Source organism: Perca flavescens, chromosome 5 (genome assembly GCF_004354835.1).
Source record: "Perca flavescens isolate YP-PL-M2 chromosome 5, PFLA_1.0, whole genome shotgun sequence".
In the NCBI taxonomy this organism is placed as follows: Eukaryota; Metazoa; Chordata; class Actinopteri; order Perciformes; family Percidae; genus Perca; species Perca flavescens.
In genome coordinates, this window is record NC_041335.1 from 16,691,791 (window position 1) to 16,711,429 (window position 19,639).

Consider the following 19,639-nt stretch of genomic DNA (forward strand, 5'->3'; position numbering starts at 1 on the left):
TGCCAGAGTGACACTATGTGGTCAGTATAAGAACTGCCCAATGACCGTAGCTTGATACACTGAAATAAATTTGCTCTATATCCATCTATCCATCTATCATTAGCAACACTGACTTAACAAGGTGGGAAACAGAATATCAATATTCAATTTTCATTTTTAGAACAGGCCTGAGGGCTACTCATGTGGTCCTTGGGGGCTACCTGGTGCCTGCAGGTACCGTGTTGGTGACCCCCGGTTTAGACTCTTTGAAGGGTAAATCACTGAACAGCAGCACTGCTCGGAGCTTAAGCTTTTTATCCCTCTTTCATGTCTGTCTCTACTGTAAAATCTATCAGATATATAATTAAAAATGTACATGAACTATAAATAAAATAAGTTTCAAACGGACACTGATAACACTTCCATTTTGTGAGATTTTATTTTCAACAACATAACCTTGACAAATTTGTAATACATTATATGCTACCGTTTATGTTTTTTTTTCTTCTTTTCTTTCTTATAGTCTAGCATAGAATCCCATCACTAAAGCCGTTCATGTTTGTTGTGATATACTGAGAATGAGGCCACTCACTAAGACCCACCCACCCCCTCCCACCCCCCATCCCCAATCTGCATCAGACACTCACCTTCCATTTCCAACATCCCCTTACCCCCACCCACATCAAAGCCAGGGCAAACCAAGCGGCTACATGCGTTCTCCAAGGGAAGTCATACAAAAAAAAGGAACACATGAAAGAAGCACAAAGTCCTAAAAATTTGGAATCTGGTGAGAATTTGTACAGGTGTGATCCCAGTACTGACCACTGTAGGGCAGTGTACATTTATCCATAAAGGTCATCGTCGTTGTCTTCATTGAACACTGGACCAGTGCCAGTTCCTCCTGAGCCATGGGTTGGACCACTGCCTCCTGCAGTACTGGAGGGAAACCTGGAAGAGAAAAATAAATGGAGGGTAATTTACCATTTCTATAGGGAGCTTATTCTATGATATGGTAACTGGTATATCTGGCAATTTTAGTACTTTTCAGTGTGAAGTAATTTTCTGTAGTCAGTGATTCTAGGAAAATGCCTTGAGTAATAGGATTAAACTTTTTACAAACATCTTTTTAAAACATGCAGATTATTTCTAATGCCTATGTAGACAGAAGACTTGAGTGGACAACTGCCAACACCAATACAAAAATGTCAAAATATACCTGAAGCTGCCAAAGCCACGGCTCTGCTGGAGTGTCTGAGCAAACATCTCATATTTGCGAATGTCATTGTCACTGACGGAGCGACGAGCAAATCGCATTGCCTCCTCAAAGTGGTCCTTCCGGATCTCTGGCACAGGATCATCCTCTTCCACCTCCTAATGAAATAAAAAAGAAAAGAAAAAAAGATGTGTTATTAACATGTTGAACATCTAAAGCAGCAGCAGAGCAGTAGGGTGGAGATGCTCATCCAGTTGAGAAAATTGACCAATGGGACAGAATAGGGCTGGGCGATAAAACGATAACGATATGTATCGCGATAGACACATAATCAATATCAATAGAAAATGCGGTCGATAAAACGTTCGAATCAGAAGAAACCAGAGTTTGTGAATCAAGTTTGGTTGCATGAACAAAGGCCCTCACTCTCTGGCAACCTAGCAACGTGGGGAGTGACACTCTAACAGCCAATCATGTAACAGTATCAAGGTTGGTTGCGCCACATCGCTGTCTCGTGTTCTTCAATAACAGAACCGGCGTGGAGTGGAAAGTGAGTGCCGCAGCGAGCGAGGAAATCGTTGATAAAACCATAGACAGTATAAAACAGGAAAAGTCAGTATGGCAGTTTTGGGGATTTTATAAGTCTGACCGTAGTCAGACCAATGTCGTCAGACCGTCGTCCCCACCAACACTGGTACGACCACAAACTTGTTTTACCACTTTAGCCGCGCTCACACTTTGGAGCACAGCCGTATTCGCCATCAACGTCCAACAACATCTGCAGCTGCTACACCGCACAAGCAGCAGACCACCATGGAGAGGTACTCTGCATCAGCGCCTTACTAAAGGATACAAAGAAATAACGGAGGCAGACATGCTGAGCACTGTCCAGAAGCCAGGTTACCAACCTCGCACTAAACCTGCAGAAAATAGTTCCTTCTCAGGTTTCTTATATTTAGCTAACACTTTGCACTATTTTATGACACTTTATTAAGCATTTCTTACTTATTGTTTAATTTTGCACCTTAATGTTAAGAGATAATTGTTAAGTGTTCATTGTAATTTTAGACTTGTTTACATTTGAATTATTTGAGTGTTTTCCATGGTTGTGTTGACATTTCTGCTTTTATAACTGAGGGGATTATAATCAGAGCAGGGTTAAGTTTAAAATAAAAATGTTTAAATTTAATATATTTTTCTCCTGGTCCTTATTTTAAATAGGTCATAAAAAATATCAATAATTATCGATATCGACCGATATGAAAAACTTATATCGTGATACAGTTTTCAACCATATCGCCCAGCCCTAGGACAGAACTAGCACGGACCATAGCTGATGGGTTGGTCTGCCTCTCCCTCTCTCTGCGGATCTCATTCTCGATGCTCTCTCTGATGGCCAGCTTACACGCCCGCTGGCAGATCTCAGTGAGATCTGCTCCAGAGAAGCCATTGGTCATCTTTGCCAGGTAGTCCACATCCACATCCTAACAAATTACAGAATAAAAAAATAAAGTACAAATTTAGAAACATGTTCTACATTAGATTAAATTCTAATTAAGTTTATTTAAAATCAGAAGTTTCATAAAGCAAACATGATATTTTTTTAACAAACTTGGGAGCATTATGAGCGACAAGGTATTTGACAGAAGGCCTGGAACTAAAAAAACAAAAATCTAACTTTTTGTTAGCATACAAAACAAAAAGAATATAAGAAACCGCAACTATACAAGTAGCAGCACTGTCACCTTGCTGATGGGGCTCTTGCGGAGGTTGGCTTTCAGGATGCTCATCCTGCTCTTCTCGTCGGGCAGGGGGATGTAGATGAGCTGATCCAGACGGCCAGGTCTCAGGATAGCAGGGTCGATAATGTCTGGTCTGTTTGTGGCTCCAATGATGAAGACGTTCTTCTTGCTGGACATTCCGTCCATCTCCGTCAGGATCTGGTTGATGACGCGGTCAGCTGCTCCGCCACCATCTCCCACGTTGCCGCCACGGGCCTTGGCTATGGAGTCCAGCTCATCAAAGAAGAGAACGCATGGGGCTGCTTGACGAGCCTGGAATCATCACACGGACACACAAAATGGTCTTACAAAACAATGTGGAAAATCTTTAGAGTAAAATTGAAGCATGTGGTTGTTCTGCAAATTAAATGTAAATTAGAAATTAAAAAAGGTGGTGCAGGTTATTTTTTCTCTGCACCCAAGTTCTAGGACAGACACCTGTACCAACATTCTTACCTTGTCAAAGATCTCTCGGACGTTGGCCTCGGACTCTCCAAACCACATGGTGAGCAGCTCTGGCCCTTTGATGGAGATGAAATTTGCCTGGCACTCGTTGGCGATGGCTTTGGCCAGCAGAGTCTTACCACAACCAGGGGGACCATAGAACAGCACGCCCTTGGATGGGGTCATGCCGAACTTGAGGAACTTTTCCGGGTGCTCCACTGGATACTGCGTTTAAGGAGGAGAGGGAGAAAAACACCGTAAGATAAAAACATTCCAAATTTCACCGTTTGTGATACATCCGTTTCAGTTAAATTTCTGCAAGAGGCTCATACCTGCACCAACTCCTGCAGCTCCCTCTTGACATCATCCAGACCTCCGATGTCCTCCCAGGTGATGTTGGGAACCTCAACAACCGTCTCCCTCAGTGCAGATGGGTTGCTCTGGCTCAGGGCCCACTGCAGGACCACGCTCAGCATGTTAGTAAGGGCTCAGAAGGCCAATATAGGCCAAATGAAAACATTTTACTCCTACCATACACCAAAGACTATATCACGGATTTTTACCTTGAAGTCATCCATAGTGACAGCAAGTGAGTTCATGACTTCAGCATCGATGGTCTCATCCTCAAGATCAATCAGGTCCATCTTCTTCCTGATGGCTTGCAGGGCAGCCTCGGAGCAGAGAGCAGCCAGATCCGCACCCACATGTCCATGGGTCTCATTGGCTACCTATATAAAAAGATACACAATATTAATACTATATTTAATTTCTTTTGCCGACTAGTGAATGTTTGCATCACGTAGAATGGCAAATGTTGAATTCAATAAAACACACTGGATGCTGCACACTTTGGCCAAGAGTGATCACAGTCCTCTATTTAAAAAGGAACGTAAACTTGCAGCACCTAAATTGATAGTATAAAAGCCATATCAAATACAGTCTCAAGTAAACAAAAAAATGAGATGCAAATTCCTGTGTAGTTTTACTTTGAACTGACGAGGCAACAAGCACATGACTCCCTCTCTTCAGGGAAGCAGTATGTTGTGGTGTCACCTGACCGCAGCAAAAGAATGATGTGTACAGAAAGAATTGTGTACAGACCTGTTCCAAGTCAACATCGTCAGCCAGTTTCATGTTCTTGGTGTGAATCTGGAGTATTTCCAATCTGCCAGTGGCATCAGGGATGCCAATGTCCACTTCCCTATCAAAACGCCCTGAGGTAGTGAAGGTTCAAAACAAACTTATTAGTTCCAACTGAAACAGGCTAAGAGCAATAAGGTAGTCTGCAAGAATAATTACTTATGGCCTCTTCTCTAATGGTGTGGCAGAAGTAGTAAAATTTCGGATTGCACATATGGGAGGTAAAAAGTAGTCAGTTACATTTTACAAAGCATCGGTATTTGACGAATAGGCGAGATCCAATTCCAAAGTTGTCAAGGTTGTCAGAAACATCCCACACGTCTTTAAAACTGAAACTGCACAGCGTGAGAAACTGGCCCACTACTGAACTGAACACTAAATAAACAGCAGCCAGCAGTTTTAATCAGTGACATGACAACATGCTTAGTAAGCCATGCACACAGAGCAGCTTCAGGTCATATAAAAACCGTAGCATCGGGTCTATTAGTGACATTTCTTAAGTGCATAAGTCAACTTAAGGCAAATTCCGATCAATTTCAACACATAGCTCTGTTGTTTGTAAATTTGGAGTGCTGTCAGTAACGAGAAAAACGAAAACAAAAATTGGTGTTGCCTAGACCGTGTTATCCTCCTGCTAGCGTTAGCACCCAGGAGTACGAAACAGGGCAAGTTTTAAAAGTGCTTTTAGCCTCTTAACATGTTCAAAATGTCATTACAGGTGGCTACCCATGTGAAGGGATTCCTTCCGAGTGAACACAGTGAATCTGACTGCAGTATACAAGTTGTGCTAATTCAGCTCTGTTTAGTTCCGGTGCTTAGGGACCGTCTACAAAATAAAACACCAAAAAAAGAGATACAAAAATATTTTCAAAAATAGGCATATGCTTATTCTTTTTATAATTGAGGAGACACATTTGGAGACACTACCTTATTTAATCATTAAATTAATAAATATTTTTGTATCGCTTTCGGTGTTTTACTTTGTACATAGTCCCTAAGCACTCATCTTGCCGTCTCAACACTGGAACTAAACAGAGCTGAATAAGCACAACTTTTATGCTGCAGTCAGATTCACTCCATTCACTCGGAAGGAATCACCTCACATGGGTAGCCACCTGTAATGACATTTCGAACATGTCAAGAGGCTAAAAGCATGTTTAAAACTTCCCGTTTCAGCGTCCTGGCTGCTAGCGTTTATTCGGGTGGCATAGGAAGCATTAGCGGAGAACACACAAGAGATATAAAAATATTGTTGCTTCATTATAAAACTATGGCTGGACCAGACCAGCCAAATATTTTTCTCATTTGATCTGCACAAATCACATAGGTGACCCACTTTGGTTTCAAAACGGCAAATGGTGAGGACTCTGCATGCCTGAGGCCTGTACTTTTATGCCCTCATAAGTTAAAACATTGAGAGACCAACAACTCCGTTAACAAGGGTATTTTCTATATATATATATATATATATATATATATATATATATATATATATATATATATATATATATATATATATATATATATATATATATATATATATATATATATATATATATATATATATGAGGGAATTACATATCGGCTTCTTGAGCCATGTGTCGCCAATGCGCAAAATAAAAAAAATAATTCAAACCGATCAGTTTGAATTATGTTTTTATATTTTTTATTTGCTCTAACGATCGCTTCCCACTGCCAGGGTTGCAACTGAAATAATAGGCTAAAGCAACGACAGTTTATGGAAAGCACAAGTGTAATTATGGTCAGATCTTCCTGACTGATGAGGAAGTGATATTAATAAGCGTTGTGATTTAAACATCTACAGCGTCTGCTATTTATTTATTTTGCCAGCTTTCCTTCCTGTTTTAGGAAGCAGCGACTGTATTGCATTTTCCCTGTAAAACCGTGTCTGTGTTCTTCATATTTATGGAGAAATAACATGCGGCTCTGGTAGATGTTTGCGATTGGTTGTGCTGCGCAAACACCGCCTCTTTTATGTGAACGTGGCGCCGCTGGATTGGGAAACCCTGAGTTGACTGAACTAGTTGATAACCAGCGGCGTAGTACAGGTTATGTGGGACCGCGATTGTCAGGTTAGGTGAAGCCGGATTACTGAAAGAGATCCAGGCCATGTTGATCTTGCTTCGTAGTACAGGCCTCTGCATTAGATGCTTCTTCTACTTCACTGCAGCAACTACAGTAACTGAACACATCGAGTAAACAGATAATTTACCAAATCTCCTGAGAGCTGGGTCAATGCTGTTGGGTCTGTTGGTGGCAGCCATGACGATGACATGAGCTCTCTGTTTCAGGCCATCCATAAGAGTCAGCAGCTGGGAAACAATGCGCCTCTCCACCTCTCCATGAGTCTACAAAAAAATTAAAAGAAAAAAAAGAAAACATTCATTGTTGCTGTGCAATTCACATTTTAAACATTACCTAGACATTAGTGTCTGAATTTAAGCACTTTGGCAAGTGATCAGGATGACCGTGACATCACAAAAACCCCAGCAGCTATATTTAAAATCAGAAAGTGAAGGATTAATTGTCAGAATGAAATTTCAAAATATTAAGAGATTTTACGTAAATAGACTACACTTTTTGTGCAAAGGCTTTCCAAGGTATGGACAATGACAGCCAGGTCATTGTACTGTTGTTCAGCTATCCATTTAGTTTTCCTCTCTTCCCGCTCACCTTCTCTCTCTTAGGAGCAATTGCATCAAGCTCATCAATAAAGATGATGGCAGGAGCATTCTTCTCTGCTTCTTCGAAGGCCTTTCTCAGGTTACTCTCGCTCTCTCCTGCCAGCTTACTCATGATCTCAGGACCTATAAACAGAAAGCCAAACATTTTTATTTCAGAGAAAAACGTAAATCCTGATCTCAAATTATACAGATATTTAATTTTGTTCCTTATAAAATTAGTATAGCCAAGCAACCACTGATAGGATTCTGATAAATACTTATTCTAACCAATCAAAAACATAACCAACTGCAACTACAAGGCAAAGCAGTCCGGGACAAACTCAGTATTACGATATGGCCCATACTTGGAAGAAGTGTCTATAGAAAATAAATACAGATGGTGTTCATACCATTAATCAGGAAAAAGAAAGCTCCAGTTTCATTGGCTACAGCTCTTGCAATCAAGGTCTTTCCGGTTCCAGGGGGTCCATATAGCAGGATTCCACGTGGGGGCTGAAAGAGGGAGAAAAAAAAAAAATAAAATAAATAAACTTAACATTATACAAATAGAAAGTAACAACATATACACGTCATCCTTGCCTCATTCTCAATCCTTCAACACATTGATATTTTATGGGACTTTTACTGTACTTTACTGAGTCGGAAGTGTCCAGAATACAGTGAGTCTACGTTATACCAGACATACTAAACACAACAGCAACGGTGTAGAAGGATCCTCATATAGCTAAAGCAAGTCAGTATTTGCCACCGTCATTCCTGCACAAGGATTATTGTAGCACAAGCCGTTATAGTTACACAAGCTTAGTTTAAAAATTCTACAATGGAGCCCAAACACATTTACTTGTTCCTCAATTTAGATCAAAATGGTGCCTTACCTTGACTCCTATGGCCTTGAACAGTGCAGGGTGTCGAAGAGGCAGCTCCACCATCTCTTTGATCTGAGCTAACTGCTTCCTCACTCCTCCAATGTCATCATAGCCAACCTCGTTCAGGGACTCTTCCTCATCCTGCATGTTTAAAAACACAAGAGGTTCCCATTTCAATTCTGTTTATTTTTGGCAAGTGTTAACCCATGCACTGTACCTGCTACTCACTTCTCTCCTGATTGGCTCTCCCTCACAGTGGATGACTGTATCAGGAGCAACGATGCAGTAGGGAGAGGGGTCAGTCTCTACCACCTTGAACTCCACAGCACGCATGCCTCCTCTGACCAGGAAAATATCACCTTCACAAAGTAAAAGAAAAACAATCTTAATTTTACACTATAACAGAGCTGCACCGTATACATTAAAACATTTGATCAGCCGGGTAAAATAAAAGCTTTATTCTGACAATGAAAATCAGGCTCACCTTTGCGAATTGGCCTGTAAGCCTCCAGAAAGTATGGCTTCAGGTAGACCTCAAACAGGTTGCCAGTAATTCCTTCTACAGTGTCATCTATTGGGAGGACGTGGATCCTCTTTCCGTACTTCACATCAGGACATGGCTGAATGCTGAAGGAGATATTAGACTTAACACCAATTTTTTTTTTTTTTTTTTTTTTTTTTTTTTTTTTTTAAAAGGGCTGTGGAAAGTATTTAAAACAAGTGTATGCTTTTGGCCCACCTGATGACATCACCCAGTCTGACCCTCAGATTGTTGCGGACCACCCTGTTCATGCGAACCTTTTCATCAGAACAGGTGTCGTCAGACAGCACAATGCACACAGTCTCCCGCCTCTTCTTTCCCTTCATCAGCACTGTGTCTCCACGGAAGAGCTGCAGCTCGTCCATCTTGGTCTTAAGAGACATTATACAAAGTTATTTTGTGCATCGCAGTGTTATTACATTTAAATTTAAAGATGAAAGATAGTAACTTAACTGATCTATGACAGAACACAGGGTTTAGAATTTGTAGCTACATTAGCCATGCATAAAGCCTTCTGAATGTCTACCTGAGAGAGAGAGACCACACTGTTGTCTTCATTGATGGATTCATCAACAATCAGTCTGTTGGGTCTGCTCTTCTGTTTCAGAATTGCAGTGGCTAGATCATCATTTTTGGATCTATGCAAAGAAGCAGATACAACATTGTAGGTCAAAAGAAAATACCTCTTATTGTGCACCATCAAGGTCTCATGCAGATCCTACAATAATAAAGCTGCTCAAGTTAGTAAGTAATTGTGTAATAGAAATATGCATACAGGCAACCATCAACATCTCACTATTCCACATCAAATTAACGTTAGGTTTGGTGACTTCATTAAATCTGTCTATGTTAAACCAGGCCCCTAAAGTGCTCTGTGAAACTTCTCAGTTTCTGGTTTAGTCACTCTGGTTTGTCTATGGGGAATTGGAAAACACCATTTGGTGAAACATCCCTTGCAGGAGAGCTTTGTGTTCAGGGGGTCAATATGGTTGACTCCTGACCTACAGAGCTCTAAATTGATCATTACTTGTATCATATTAAAACCAAGATCAAACGGTGTGAAGAGAAATCCAGTATACTTAGTATTCAGGCATGATTGAATATTGGTTGGGTTTTGTATTGGTAGTTAAAGTATTTTTACCTCATTGTCTGTCCTTTTTTGAAAACTTATGATAATGGATATTAGCTATTAGTCATAGGAACCTAATATTCTGTTCTTATGTCCATAGATTATTAATGACAGTAACTAAGAATACTGTAAAATGTTGATTCTGAATTGTCTTTTGATAACCAGATGACAGAAATTGTGCAGTCCTGCTTTGCCCAATTTAGACATCTAGCCAAGATCAGGTAATTTCTTTCCTTTGCAAACTTAGAAAAGCATCTGGTGAAACATCTGAAGACTGCAGTTGATACAAAACACTGCTGCTGGGCTTTTAACTTGCACTAAGAAGTGACCACGTTACACAAATCATTGCTGCCTTTGTCTGATTATCTGTAAGTTTTAAAATTGATTTTAATGCTTGTTTTTAAAGCCTTGAATGGTTTGGCTCCTGCTTATGTGATGTGTTAATTCCCTATGAGACTGATTGCTGCTTGAGATCCTCTAGCACTTGACTACAAAAGTGACCAGGCTTTTGCTGTACACCAGGACCCTCACCTGTGGAACTCAATGTCTGAGGATCTCAGGCTGGCGAACTCAGTGTCCCTTAAATTAAACCTTTAAATCTCTTCCTATGATTTACTTTTATCTTATGGCTTTTTCTAACCGATGACATATTTTGTATTTATTAAGTCTTGATCTTATTTACCTCCATCTTTAATTGTAATGCACTTTGTAACTTTATTTAAAAAAGGAGCTATATAAATAAAGCTGTTATTATAAAACAGGTAGCTAGCTAGTTTACACAACTCGCGACTTACCATGAATAAACGTGATCTACGGATAATACCTACAATCATGCGTACATTCAAAATACCGTCACCAAATAATCAGTAACGTTAAATTAGTTAACGCTAAGGTTCAACATGGTGACCGGTTTCCAGAAAAGTCTAGCACCGGTTTTTTAGTTTCTCTCATGTTGTTAGCATGCTAATGCTAGCTAGCCTTATAGCTAACTACTCGCCAGATGACACAGCAAAAGAATTAGAGAAAAAAAAAAAAAACTTGTTAGCTAGGTAAAGACTGAAGTTACAACTCTACCGTGACATTGAATACATTACTTGTTAACATTAGCACGAGCTACATAGAGGAGGAAATAAGTAGTTAATTTACGTCCGTTAAGATAACAAAAAAAATAGAGCCCAAGTAAAGCGTCGATCATTTAACGTTGGACTGAATAACGTTAGCTTGTTAGCCGGTTAGCGTTGGTGACCAGTGCTCTATGTGCTCTCTATGACAGCTCATCATCTAAAAAGGACTAGTGTTAACGTTTATTTCGTGTTACTGTCAGCTTATAACACAAGTCTATACTAATTGCTCGTTATATTTATAACGTTATTTGTTAATTTACAATTTGAAATCACTTCTGAAAACAGGCTATTAGCCGGGGGATAGGCCAACCTGTCGGTGTGACGGTGGATGGCTTTGGCCTTAACACTGTTGCTAAGCTAACGTTAGCCCTCAAACACGACAGCGATGACTGCGCTTTGTCCAGTTATCGCTGTCACACCGCTGGCTAATTTAATATGGTTAACTGACCACGACGACAACCGTGTGGATGACAACTGTCGGGATAATACCCACCAGCCAGTGGGTTTAAGTTAGCTAGCTAGCTAGGTTATTCAACCAACGGACTAAAGTGCGGAGGCTGCAGTGGCTGACCCAATTAGCTCTCCTGCTAATCGAGCTAACTTTAACAAACTAACGTTTATGTATTCTGAGCTGACGTTAACCGTTCAAAAGGCATTAGCTGATAACCATTGTTAAGAATAACGAATTTTAATTGGACTAAAGATATGTCTACTTACTCCCCTCCCGAGGCCATGGTTGTCCACCTGGATTACTTTTAATAAATAAAGAAATTCTAGCTAAATGTTAAAGAGTCTTAACCGGTTCTCGTTACTCGACGTTCTCTGTGATTTCACACGAAAGACCAGCCGTTTCCGTGCTTTTCTTTTACAATTATACCAAGAGCTGGACGCATCTGGCATTCTGATTGGCTGGAGGCTGTCCATCAGAATGGGTAACCAATGAAAAAATGTCGAGACTGACGTCACCGAGAATATTGTTGAAATTTGGCCAGTTACAAATGAGTGGGATGTTCCTATTTTTACCAACCTTTCTCTTATTGGTCATTTAAGCCTGTCGCCAAACTTCTGACAGCCAATTAATTTGCACCGCGTTGTTATTGAAGAATCGTATAAACATGAAATTGGTCTTTTACTCTTCACTAGTGCAGTGCCCATTGAAAACGTGACTGTTCGGAACTGAGGGCTATTTTACAAAAAATAGATAGCAGATTAAACCCGGGATTTTAAATTGATCCTGGCTGAATTTAACCGTGATTCGGTTTCAGGAAAAGCAGTGCCACATAAATTACCAGATTTATTCTGTGCAGCTAACCTGGTGCCTTATCTCATCAGTCAGTAGTCACTCCAATGTATTATTGCCTTATTATTAGCACAGGTACATATTGCCATTCAGGATACTGTTATTTTAAAATGGATACCCTCTAAACTAAAAAATAAGTCAGGTTTGAATTAAATACTATTACTAAGCTTTTTTACAAGATATTTATATATAGATATTTATTTTATACATTTTGTGCATTTTATTTGCAGGAGCAATCCATACAAAAATTGCAGTCTCAAACAAACAAGATGCTTTAATTTTACTGTCCCAGTAGATGCATGTTTGTTGTGGGTGTGGGTTTCCGTTCACAGGCCAGAGAAAGTTGATCCTGTTCAGTAATTGATAGGGTATACTTCTTTTGTCTCTCTCTAGGCTGACAATGGAGGACCAAGTTCCTGTATTCTGCGGCGCAGCTCCAAGGAATCCAACAGAGGACCAGACTGGGGTTCCTGTAGGTACACCGATAGACTCCTGCAACACAGAAGGCATATACCAGTTAGGAGAGTAATATCACAGCATAGTAAACATGCTCTGTCTAAAGCAGCAAGAGAATGATTAAATTACTATGGCTTACATATTATTTTCTTTAAAAAAATATCCTGTTCAGACATAGTATTCTAAATCAGCACATATTCAGATTGTGTCTAGATCCAACTGTGACAGACTCCAGTTCGTATGTGGCATCAGAATGCATCTCAAATGCATTTTGAGTAACCACTTGTGATCAGATTTTAGCCTCCCTGTTTATATTTGAGTTTATCTGTAGGAAAATGTTTCCTCTGTTTAAGAGAAAAAATGCACATTTGCAAATGGCCATCTTGACCAAACAGCTAGAGAAAACGATAGTAGTCCTTACTTGATGCATCACCTCCAGTGCAAGCCTACAGTTGAAATTACTAAAGTGTTCTTATTTAACATATATTGTAGGTATTTTATCAATCTGTACAGTGGAATATTGTGAACCACTTAAAATAATGCATTTATCATGGTTGGTGTGATTTTTAAGTTGTCTAACTTAATTTCTTAAGTAAATTATATATTTGAGTTCATTACCTAGTGATGACATTTTCCCTGCATACCAACAACAATGAAGGGAAATTATATTATGGAATACTAAATGCTTCATCGTTTTGCTGTAAAATTGTCGACAACATCCTATCTGAGATCTTTTGAAAGAGGCAAATCAACTGGTTTTGTGAGATTTGTATTGCTTTATGTACCTTAAAAGTTAAGCAAAAAAAAGCTTTAGTGTGGTTGGGGATATATCTGTGTTCACCCCACTCTACCCAGTGCATGGTCCCATGGGTTCCTGACCACCTCTGAGCGTGGCTACAATCAAATCCCATGACCCCACAGTGGGTTTGGGCACATTCACACATGTATTAAGAGCTGTACATGTGTAACCAGGTCATCTGAGATGCAATTTGAGTGAACAGGTGTAAAATGTGCAGATACTGTATGATAAACTGCACACTATAAACCACAAACTTAGCATTGCAGTGTAAGTAAGAATGACAGTGTCTTACTCCACTGAGAATTGCGGGGTGAAGCTCCAGGTCTTTTCCCAACAAGCTGCTGCCTCCCATCTCCTGCCAAGCCTCCACAGCACCTCACCACACCACAGCCCTGCACTCACGCACTCTGAGACAGCACATACAGCGTGATTAAATGGTCTAACAAAGGACCATGCAAACCAAGTACAGATTCACCACAGTCCTACGGTACATTCATGTCAAAATGATACAGTTCATGCAGGTGTTGTGTGTAAAAAAATAAAAATAATGTGAAGATCATAGTTAAAGTTCACATTTATTAACCCAATCAGACCCTTTTGCTGTACTGTCATTACCAACACATGTACAGACAAACACTGTTCAAATCATAGTTCATAATGCTAAGTATAGGCCTGAAGACCATTTGACTGACCTTAACTTGCCTCTGCCCTAGTGCACTGGCCTTAATCCTATGTCCAAAATCAAAAATAGCTTCAAGCTCTGCTCTATATATCATTAAGTTACAGCTGTAATGTGTGTATACCTGGGAATGCCTGCATGCTGAGCTGTAAGTCTCTCAGTGCCTCTCTCAGTTGATCAGTCTGGGTGAAGCTGATGCCCCTACCAGCGAGTGAAAGCCCCTTCAGCCTCTGGAGGATACACAGATCTGTTCCCTGCTTGCCAACCATATCTGTACTGGGAATCTGTGGTTGGAAACCTGTAATTAAACAATAAACAGAATAAAATGTAACAGTAAAAAAGTGTGATTCCTCTCTGAAAGTATCAAGAAAAAAGAAAAGTACTTACTTCCCTTTTTAAAGCGCACCTTTACCAGCAGGTTGAAACACCTGTAATGCAGGGTGCAATCTTGTGTGTTTGTTTATAATCCCCAACACTGATGACAGAAATAAAGCCAATTTCATCTTACAGACCTTGTGTAGTGAGTCACTGCTTGTTTCCAGTCCTTCAGGTGAGTGTGGCAGTGACCCTGGAGGAGGTAGGCAGCCCCCGCCCAGAGCAGCATCGCCACCCTATCATCACCCTCTGCACACAGAGCCCTGGTCTCAGCCTCACACTTCTCCTCTGGCTCTTCCAACACCACCTTCTCTGGCAGCAGCTCCAGTGTCGTAGTGATGACTTCATCGCACAGCGCCATGCAATCAGCGGGCCGTCGGGCCATGAGCAAGGCAGCGCCAGCCTGCAGGTAAAGCTCGGGCAAGCTAGGGAGGGGAGGGCCCTCAGCATGCAACTAAGACAGAGACATACAGCAAACAGATGTCAATTAACGTGTTGAAGTATTCTTCCCTAGGGGAAATACATCATACCATGCATACGCTTTGAATCAGGGTCCTGCATCCCCCTGTCAGAGTTCTAATTCGCTATTGCTATACAAAGTTCATTGTTAAATTATCATGTGTGTCTGTCAGTGTTTTCAGTCTTACTCCATGTTGATCTTCTGAGTGAAGAACAGCCAGCAGGTCCAAATAATATTCCACACCATCTGACACCCTGAAGAGAAAGCACCCATTAAAAAACTACAATGTGCACTAGGTGGCATGTTTTCTTGTTTTGTGATGTTATCTGTCCCTGTCTGTACTTGTATATGAAACTTTTTGTTTTGCTGTCCATTTTGACCAGGACTCCCTGGCATAAAGGATATTCTATCTCAATGGGACCTTTCTGGGGGTTAAATAAAGTAATAAAATAAATGACTACTCTCATCTCCATCTACGTTTTCTGGTTTTAAGCAGTGGTCAGGTACCAGAAAAAAAGACAATGCTGGCTTTCTCACCTCCCATGGTGCACACACTTAAGGGCCAGATTGTGAAGAAGAGAGAGGGCAGAGGGAACTGAGAGCAGGCTGCTCAGGGATTGGCTGCGCAGCAGTAAGGACGGGGAGAGGAGGCGAGTACCAGCCAGAGCAGGCTCTGTGGCAAAGGGCAACATCAAAGTCTGTGGGACAAGAGAGGCTTCATGTTTCAGTATGCAGGCCTACACCTACGTGAATATGTGTCAGTGTCCCAAATACACGTTTGGCTCACCTGCTAAGGGCAATTCTACAATAACACAGGCAGATACTATTTTTTAACATACAAAATAATGTATCTACATCAACAAGACAAACATTTGGACACATTATACAGGCACCTTTTTGCTTTTCCTATATGTACTGATTACTTGTGCTACTCACTGAATGCAGCAAACGAAGAGCTTGGATCTCAGCCTGTGTGTTGCCCAGCTGTCTGTAAATGAGCATGCTCTGGTACAGAGCACACACACATCGGGAGTCTGTTTCCAGTGCCTTCCTGTAACACTGCAATGCCATCTGAGGGCGGCTCTGTAGACAAATGCAAACACACACACTCTCACTGGATGCAAATGCTCAAACGTGTTATGCCAATGCATAAAACATGCCAAATTTCTGCTTCTGTTTGTGTAGACTCTGTCTGCATGTTTACCATATGGGCAAGGCAAGAGCCTGAGAGGAGGTGTGTGTATGCTATTAGAGTTCTGGGAGCAGGCAGGGAGGAAGCTGTCTGCAGACCAGACAGTGCTTGTGAACTTCGGCCCTCACTCAAACTTTCTGCACCTTAATGAAACATACAGGGGACAGCAAAACACATGATTAAATTACTCAAACACAAGGAGTCAGATACTAGTGTCTGTACTGCTACTAAGTTTGGCTGCCTCCTGTTTTAGTTCATACCAAGGTGACTTGTGTATTTAGAAATTGAAAGAATGTTGCTGACCTTGGGCAATAATAGTGCAGATCTGCAATAATTCAAAAAGCCTTCTTGGGTCCATCACCAGTAGTGGAATGTCAGAGGACTTTCCCCTTAGCTCGCTCCTCCCTTCATCCCAAACTCTAGTAGAGTGTGTCTCAAACACAGAGAACAGCTCATCCTGCATCACCGGAAAAAAATACAGTGTAGCTTTACAGTATGCCACACAGTTGGAGACTTATACATTTTACTGCACACATAAACACCACATATTTTTTATTTTTTTTATTTAACCAGGAAGAGACTCATTGAGATTAAAAATCTCTTTTTCAAGAGTGTCCTGATATTTAATTTCTCTGTGGGATTGGAGTATAATTCCAACAGATAATGAAAGGCCATTAGATCAAAGAGGAAGGAGACAGCATGGCCTCAACACCAACAATGATAGAGCTGGGCGCTATGGAGAAAAGCAAATATCACGATATTTTTGCCCAAATACATCGATTATTGGTGCTTTCACAAAATATTTACACAATGAGATTTGTGATAAATTATCAAGAGTAATGTAATGTGGATATAATAACTAAGGCATAAAGGCAAAACATAGAACAGCTAGAACAGTCTGTAAGTTAAAAAAATTACATCACTTTACTGTAATGCAGCCTTTAAAACCAGGAAAAGACAACACTTTTGTTATATTAGGATATTACAATATCCTAAATTTCTCATATATCGATATAATATCAATATATTGCCCAGCCATACATGATGAGTAGACTAAGTTTATATATATATATATATATATATATATATATATATATATATATATATAGCACATATCCATATCACATAGCCTTCTCCATGGTTACGTCACAAACAAACCATTATGGAGTTGACCTCGGAGGCTAACTGACAGAGACCACATCATTAGCCTAAACAAACTGGACTGAACAGATAGATGCAACAGAGTTCCTTTAAACCACACCAAACAAGTGAGGAGGGAACACAGCCTAAAAACAGGATCTTACCTGACATTCCTGTATAGTTTTCAGCTGGCAGGTGGACAGCCATAATGCCCACTGCAGACAGAGAAGGTACAGTACACAGGGATTCAAAGCTGTGTCTCCCACTGATTTGAGAACTGTTCTCCAAAACACAGGAGGGTCTGAAGCAACAGGGGCATCTCCTGTCATCTGTAGAACTGTAGGGAACAGGAGCAAGCTGTTAAAGTCAGAGCTAAGCAATCATTTCAAACTAATATACGTAAAACTGAATGTATGCTATAAGTTCCTGTGTCATTTACTGTACAGCTAAGGTTTTGTCATTTATCATTTCACAGCGTAGGTCTACCTCTCTCTGTGGCTTGTGTGAGGAGCAGCTCAGCTTCTGAAAATTGAGACTGAGCAGTGGAGCACAAACACGCATTGTACACCACTGTCAGCTCCAACTGTAAATAATCTGCAAGAGGAGGGATACCTGCAGGAGAGGGACATGGGAAAATTAAAGGAGGGAAATAGAAGACGCATAAGGTAACAGCTGAGCTCTCCAACACAACAAATTAGGCATTTGTATGATGAAGGATATAGAGCACCTTGGATTTTCTTTAAAAGTTTGTGAAACTCAGAGGAACACCATCTCAGATGGGTCTTGTTCTGGTCTGGGCTCAAGGCATCTCCTCCTCCTTGCTGCTAAAAGAATTAAACGAAAGCAAACTGGAAAGTAACCAAGTACATGTATTGAAGTGCTATACTTTAGTACAATTTAGAGGGACTCATACTTTACTTGAGTATTTTTACATTTTATGCTACTTTACATTACTACCTCTCAAAAAAAAATTCTATAGAATGATCAGTTCTCTAATGATGCATAGAGATTACACTATCCAATTGTATAAAATGTGCTCAAACCAGCTCCACCTCAACATTAAAATGTTGCTTACATGTTAAAATATACGTTATAACAATTATAATGAAATGTAATATATTTATGAAGAGGAGCAATATTCTGCATAATGGATAATTTTACTTTTGATATTTGAAGTAGATTTTTCTGTCAATACTCCTGCATTTAAGTAAAACGTTGAATGCAGGACTTTGTTATACTGTGTTATATTTACTATAGCTACATTAAAAGATATATGGAGGCTTCTTCCACCTCTGGTTGTTTTTTGTTCAGCAAAAACATTCTATATAAACATAACAGTGGGAGAGTGTTAATGAAATTTTCACAAAAGGATAGTATTCGCCAGTATTATTGGATACCAGAAGTATACATTTAACGTTAGAAAAGATTACACACTAATCATTTGCTCACTTAATATATTTTCAAGCAATAACAGATTTATATAACTTCAAATTTACGTTAACGTTGCAGTATTTAGCTAATGATTGTGTAGAGGCTAACGTTAACCGCTGAAAAGACGAGACACTAAACAGCTAACTTCCTACCTTGCATTTGTCTACTAACTCGTTGTTTTCCTGGATCCATCTATATAATAAAGAAAGCGGTTGACACATTTGATCAGACATGACATCGCCGTTTTCTGAAAAGTTGTTGGTGTTTTGTTTAAACTTTCCCTCGTTTGTCAAAGAGCGGAGCTAACACAGGAAGTAAACATCAGTGGGAGTTTAGTGCAGTGGGGCTGTGCTGCCCCCTGTGGACACACCAGGAAATGACACCAGCAGTCTGCTTAGTCTCCAGCAGGTGGTGCTGTGACAGAGCCAAACCACAGACTGTATAAAAAGAGCCAACCTCACTTGTGTTCTGGAAACTTCAATTTAAGGATTTTATTTTTACAGCCACAAAACTGTGAAGGGCTTCTGCTGTTTGTGTTTGGTCATTAGCTTTATAACCCTCCAAATAGACATACAGACACACTCACCGTTGTACATTGTACATTTATGTATTTAGTTTGACTCTGCATCCACTCATTACATTACATGTCATTTATTACATTACATGTCATTTAGCTGACGCTTTTATCCAAAGTGATTTACAATTGCTATATGTGTCAGAGGTCACACGCCTCTGGAACAACTATGGGTTAAGTGTCTGGCTCAGGGACACATTGGTTGATATATTGCAGTGGGAATTGAACCTGGGTCTCCCACACTACTCATTACAAAACTTTGCATTGGCCACAGTTATATACTCCCATAATCAAACACGCTTCCACACACG

At 40.2% G+C, this 19,639-nt stretch overlaps 2 protein-coding genes across 4 annotated transcripts; both read right to left on the reverse strand.

Moving 5' to 3' along the window:
* Positions 1 to 393: 393 nt before the first annotated feature.
* Positions 394 to 11,789, reverse strand: vcp (valosin containing protein). The gene is made up of 17 exons (XM_028577614.1): positions 11,640 to 11,789; positions 9,196 to 9,307; positions 8,868 to 9,040; positions 8,613 to 8,755; positions 8,357 to 8,487; positions 8,138 to 8,269; positions 7,652 to 7,754; positions 7,252 to 7,385; positions 6,791 to 6,926; positions 4,519 to 4,631; positions 3,981 to 4,145; positions 3,750 to 3,872; positions 3,430 to 3,642; positions 2,938 to 3,246; positions 2,521 to 2,676; positions 1,196 to 1,350; positions 394 to 927 (listed from the first exon to the last, which is right to left on the reverse strand). The coding sequence occupies exons 1-17, from the start codon at positions 11,654 to 11,656 to the stop codon at positions 822 to 824; spliced, it is 2,421 nt and encodes an 806-aa protein (XP_028433415.1). The 5' UTR covers positions 11,657 to 11,789; the 3' UTR covers positions 394 to 821.
* Positions 11,790 to 12,478: 689 nt separating this feature from the next.
* fancg (FA complementation group G) lies at positions 12,479 to 19,086 on the reverse strand. Of its 3 annotated transcripts, none has more exons than XM_028578559.1 (14): positions 18,907 to 19,086; positions 18,051 to 18,144; positions 17,810 to 17,935; positions 17,488 to 17,660; positions 16,487 to 16,640; positions 16,196 to 16,326; positions 15,928 to 16,074; positions 15,529 to 15,689; positions 15,179 to 15,245; positions 14,669 to 14,985; positions 14,544 to 14,584; positions 14,281 to 14,454; positions 13,770 to 13,884; positions 12,479 to 12,714 (listed from the first exon to the last, which is right to left on the reverse strand). In XM_028578559.1, the coding sequence occupies exons 1-14, from the start codon at positions 18,985 to 18,987 to the stop codon at positions 12,612 to 12,614; spliced, it is 1,884 nt and encodes a 627-aa protein (XP_028434360.1). In that variant the 5' UTR covers positions 18,988 to 19,086; the 3' UTR covers positions 12,479 to 12,611. The 3 variants fall into 3 exon arrangements, with proteins under 3 accessions (XP_028434360.1, XP_028434359.1, XP_028434361.1); XM_028578558.1 differs by having other exon boundaries at positions 18,051 to 18,147; XM_028578560.1 differs by lacking the exons at positions 12,479 to 12,714; positions 13,770 to 13,884; positions 14,544 to 14,584 and having other exon boundaries at positions 18,051 to 18,147.
* Positions 19,087 to 19,639: the final 553 nt, after the last annotated feature.